The 5,044-nt window shown below is 49.0% G+C and overlaps 1 protein-coding gene across 8 annotated transcripts; it reads right to left on the bottom strand.

The window, feature by feature from the left end:
• Nucleotides 1-232: 232 nt before the first annotated feature.
• LOC100284767 (cupin, RmlC-type) lies at nucleotides 233-3,462 on the bottom strand. 8 transcript variants are annotated; one of them, XM_035967848.1, is made up of 5 exons: nucleotides 3,012-3,366; nucleotides 1,881-2,676; nucleotides 1,389-1,801; nucleotides 1,163-1,290; nucleotides 235-1,076 (listed from the first exon to the last, which is right to left on the bottom strand). In XM_035967848.1, exons 3-5 carry the CDS (start codon nucleotides 1,756-1,758, stop codon nucleotides 537-539), a joined length of 1,038 nt encoding a protein of 345 aa, XP_035823741.1. In that variant the 5' UTR covers nucleotides 1,759-1,801; nucleotides 1,881-2,676; nucleotides 3,012-3,366; the 3' UTR covers nucleotides 235-536. The 8 variants fall into 8 exon arrangements, with proteins under 8 accessions (NP_001384353.1, XP_035823741.1, XP_035823737.1 ...); XM_035967844.1 differs by having other exon boundaries at nucleotides 1,389-1,795; XM_020552947.3 differs by having other exon boundaries at nucleotides 2,172-2,676.
• Nucleotides 3,463-5,044: the final 1,582 nt, after the last annotated feature.

Raw genomic sequence — 5,044 nt, 5'->3', positions numbered from 1 at the left:
GACTGGTGGCTGGCCGGAAAGGAACTGAAGTGGATGTGAGTATGTGACCAAGTATAGTTGCGTCATTGGCAGATTGAGATGATACTTGGTTTACACTAGGCAAGACATTGCATATGCAGTTTTGGTCTGGCAAGTCGGTTGATGATGCAGGCACCAACGAGTGACCACTGGGAAGCCGTCAAGAGAATAGTCAGGTGTACAACTCAGGGAAAATTGACTATGGCTGCAGATATGTGAAAGGGGAGAATGCAGACTTAGAGCCTATTATATTGACTATGGCGGTGATCTGGTTCATCGCAGAAACAGAAGTACAGAAGCCAGTGGCTTTGTCGTCCACCTGTGAAGAGCTGAATACGTTTTGTCTCAGTGACGCAGTAGAGTAGCTTAACACTACATACTGTAAACATCATCATTTATCAGCACGGGATCCTATTCTCCAAAAGGAAAAAGACAATATTTTTTTTTGATCAACTATGCCTCCCTCATAGCTAGAGATAGTAAGCAGGGTCTGCCTGCCGGATGGGCTGTTGATGAGGCTAGAAGATCGTTGGGCCTCGGAACGGCAAGCAGACAACCCTCAGGTTCCTAGGCTGCGGGACCTCCTCCAACCATGCCAGCCGACACGTCTGCTCCTCCGCAACAAGCACGTCGTCGTCACAGATGGCACCGCCTGTGGCTGTCGACCTACAGGTACAGGGACGAGGACGATGGTGTTCGTAGGGGAGGTCCTGGTAAAAGGTGCAGCGCCTTCGGTCCGTGGGCGCGTAGGGCGGCGTGAGGACGTCGAGGAACGCGCAGTGGGCGTCCTCCGCGGCCGCGAAGCGGTGCATGTTCCCGCCGCTGTTGGGGAACAGCACCCAGGCGGACGCCGCTGCGGTGACGCCGTGGTCGTCCCGCACCTTCTTCGCGAGCGTCCGGCGACGGGAGCCCGAGCAGCAGCCGGCCAAGACACGGGGACGGACCCAGTCGTAGGCCTCCAGGCGCGCTGACCCGATGAGCACCTTCGTGAAGACCGTCATGCCCGGGTGGTCGTGGAGAGGCATGACCGCTCCCAGTGGCAAGAAGAACACCGCGATCTGCCCACAGCCGGAATTAATTGGTTTTTGATCGATATATGATGGATATATATATTATATTATAGTTAGATTAGATTCATACATACCGTAAAGTTGGCGCCCTCGTAAATAGGTTTGCATGTGACGATAGGAGGGTTTTGAAGACCAGCGGCGTTCATCTTGTTGAAGAAGCGGATCTCGTCCCTGAGCCCGACGTCGTCTGGCCCAATCTTGTCTGATGAGAACACTGAACACATTAGCCAGCAGCGTAAAATCCCATTTATCCGAAATGCTCGCGTGCTTGGAATGGAAGAGAGATAACGTACGACGTACCCATAATGCCACGGATCAAGGCGACAGCGGAAGGCGTCGGCGGGGAGGAGGAGCCAGTGAGCAGGGCGCGGCACGCACTCAGGAGCCGTTGGAGAGGCGGCACCGGGGAAAGACACGGCTTCACCTGCTGCTGCTGCTGCGGAGGCCCTTCGCTGCCGCTGCCGCTGTCGCTCACGCTGCCGTCGTCCTCCGGGTCCGCCGCGCGCTTCCTCTTCCTCTCCGCCGGCAGCGGCGCATCCGCCACCCTTCGCGGTTTCACCTCCTCCTCCTCCACAGCCTCGCGCCCCAGCTCCCCATGCCTATACCTCTCATTGTCTCCGCCAGCGTCGGTCTTCCTGAGCACCTCCGCGGCCGCGCTCTTTGCCTCCATATTGCCGCGCTACACTCGAAACTAGCACCGTGCGTTCCTGCAACTAGAAGAGAAATTAAAAAATCACAGGTAATTAAGTTTGATTTCAGTGTGCTAATTAAAGCTAAGGTCTCCGGCGGCACCTATGGGAAAGATCGAACCGACGAGCGAGAGTCGGGCAGGTGAGGATCTAGCAGTCCTAGCTCGATAGATGGGTGAGGATCTAGGCCAGCAAGCGCCGGCCGGCCATTTTATACACGCGCGCGTCTCTTGAGATCAAGTCCCTGCTTGCGGCCGGCCGGGAAGGGAAGGAAGAACTGCATGCATGGCATGGGCCGGGGGAGGTGAGCACTAGCGATCGAGTAGCGACGATAGATCTATCAGCGGATAAACGTTGTTCACGCACGCCACATGAGCCAGCACTAGCTACTCACGCATGGTGGAATGGTGGATTAGACGAAACCAGCAGCGCCGCCCCCTCGTTTCCAAAAGAGCTCGCGACGGTGAACCCCGGCCGTCGCTCTGGTGGTGTGGTGCAAGCAACGACGACCGACGTGGTGGCGAGAAGGGCAACAAGAGATCGTTGGCGTTTCCCCAACAGCATGATATCTTTTGGCGGCCTCTAGCTGTTACCTTCCTGCCATATTCGTCATCGACTAGCTAGCTGGCACGGCACAGACTGCTGGCACTGGCAGTACGTAGCTAGACTGGTATACACGGTAGAGCGAGGAGGGGGAGAAGAACGTGAGTGCATGCCTCCGGCGTGTTTGTGTGCCGCTGCAGGATGCATGGCGCGCGCGAGGCAGCTAGCAAATGTTGTGCACAGCTGGGCTGCACCAGCTGCCCGTTCTCTGTGTGCTGGACTGCTGGTACATGCATGTACATCTTGTGCTCACTCATCTGGTGTAGTGATGTGTCTGGATCTACGGTTTAATTTGCCTGCAGGATTTACAATTTGTTCAGAGATTCAGATAGATATCGATCAGGGTGTCATGCTTGGTTATTGCTTATGTAGTTATGTTATCGACAGATAACATGAACATCACACTATTGTTCTCCGGCGAATTGAAAAGAAAGATCGACAACACAAAGATCTATCTAACATAAAGGAAACAAAAAAAAATCAGAAGTGGTGTGGTACCGTGGTTGCAAGAAGGGCAAAGCTGAATTGAAAATCCGAATTATATGCCACACAATAGAGAATATATATTGAACGCCCAAGCAAAATAAAGGGTAAGAGTAGAATTGCCAAAAGATTCATGAAATGAATGTACCTGTGATGCGGCGGTGCGCGACGACATAGGGAGTCGGCCTGAAGACACCTCCCCCACCAGATTAGGCTGGAATAGGTTGTCGATCTCTTCATAATATCTCGATGGTGTATCCGTAGCAAAGTCAGTGTAAGAGATGAGGGAAACTGCCGATGAAGAAGAAGGGACACATGCATGACAGATGCACGCACGGAAAATAAGAAGGGATAGTCAATGGTGGTGACATGGCTTTGGAGCCGCCAGCCATGGTCGCAGATGGGGATGGATGCTTGAGGCTACATGGGCAGAAAGAATGGAATAATGGAGGAGAAGAAAAAGGGGTGGCATAAATGAAGATTGAGATTCGTAAGCGAAGAGTTGCGAGGATTTCTCTAGTTATAGCGGGTATATATAGAAGCGGTGTTACAATTAGCGGTCACAATAAGCACGTGAGGCGGTGTGGATGGTTTCTACTTAGTATAAACACGTCATCACAAGTAGCCATTATATTGTCGTTAGCGAAAATGCTTATGGCAAGTTCCAGGTCAGCACATGAGGATATGGATTTGATGTGGCTATAAATTTGATTGTTTAGAAGAGAAAATGCTTTGTGTTAATGACACATAAAAATATCATCTAATGCGATGGCATATGAATTGATTCTCAAAACATGGAATTGACTTCAAGAGTACATCATGACATGTTCTCATCATGGGATGGAGGATTAGCTATTGATTCAAAACTTCTACCGTAGACTCACAGTGAATGCCCGTGAACATATTGATGCAGATGTCGTAGGAGCCTTCTTGTCATTCATCGTCATTGAGGCACATATTGATGCAGATGTCGTAGGAGCCTTCTTGTCATTCATCGTCATCGAGGCACATGCGTGTTCGAACAATTCTATTTTGTCAGATAGTCTGTCGGATAGTTCGTTGCAGGAGCTAGATTGTTCACCAGGACATCGATGAAACCGTGTAGGTTGTTGTTCATGGTGTTCCTAAGGGTGTGCTTTAGGGTTTGTGGGTGATGTTTTCTAGGTGTTTTTGGTGATCATCTAGGAGTGTCTTGCTGAGGTGTTTGTGTTGTGTGACCTAGCTAGGGTTTGGCTCTGCATAGGGTTGAGCTAGTGATGAGAATTTGGGCAGAACATGAATAAATATAGATAAACCACAAAATTAGAGTCAATGAACTTAACTTTGGTGAGTTGGCAACCTTGTGTCACCAAGCTCAAGCTCGTGCCTTGCATCTTCTTGCATCCAAGTGATGGGAAGAGTTTGAAAAGAACTAAGGTGTTGTTTGGTTCAAGAAATGTAACGCAAATGGTAATGGTAACGGTTTACGTTCGATTACTGGCGGTAACAAAATTGAATAGGCTGGTATCAATTTTTAGTGTGGTATCTGATTACGGTTGGACTAAAACAAACATGATTTAACGTTATCAGATACCGATTACGTTACAAATTTGTGAACCAAACGGCATCTAAGTTCTCCTTGCATTTATACACATGAATATTCGAGAGGAATTCAAAAAATAGATGGGATGAGTGAGAAGGATAGGATTGGGGCTTACATTTGGATGGATTGGATGCTAGCAACTTCCATGTTCACCACATGCAAGATAAATCAAGATTAGGGTTGTGATTTTGCATTTAAGAAATAAATGAAATATATCTTGAGCTCACTAAAGTGTTGGATATGTAGAGGGGGATGATGAGCTTCATATTATTCTCTTGAGATTATGGCCTTACACTTGGCGTGGAAGTCAATTTATCTTCTTCTTTTCTTTTCTTCTCTTGCTTCTCTTTTTTTGTCTCTCTATTTCTCTCAACTTCTTGGTTTATCCATCTTAGAGGGAGATGGAGAGAGACGAGAATGGGTGAGTGGGATGATGAGGGGTGAATCTGGTGACTTAGAGTGTCTCAAGCTGTCTGAAAGGATCACGATGCCCAAGAGGGGGTGTGTTGGGGACTTGTTTTCAAATGCTATGAGTTAAGAATAAGACAACACAAAAATAGGTTAATGGTTAATGTCCTTCGTCCTTCGAAGCATTATTT

The sequence above is a fragment of the Zea mays genome, chromosome 1 (assembly GCF_902167145.1).
Source record: "Zea mays cultivar B73 chromosome 1, Zm-B73-REFERENCE-NAM-5.0, whole genome shotgun sequence".
NCBI lineage: Eukaryota > Viridiplantae > Streptophyta > Magnoliopsida > Poales > Poaceae > Zea > Zea mays.
The sequence above is the reverse complement of the archived record's forward strand: the minus strand, read 5'-3'. Positions and strand labels throughout refer to the sequence as shown.

What these genes read in the sequence shown, in the direction of transcription:
- LOC100284767 (XM_035967842.1), bottom strand. Translation starts at nt 1,758, where the DNA reads ATGGAGGCAAAGAGCGCGGCCGCGGAGGTGCTCAGGAAGACCGACGCT. An exon ending in CTTGATCCGTGGCATTATGG is followed by an intron (nt 1,303 to 1,388) that starts GTACGTCGTACG and finishes TAATGTGTTCAG; the next exon opens with TGTTCTCATCAGACAAGATT. An exon ending in ACGAGGGCGCCAACTTTACG is followed by an intron (nt 1,077 to 1,162) that starts GTATGTATGAAT and finishes GGCTGTGGGCAG; the next exon opens with ATCGCGGTGTTCTTCTTGCC.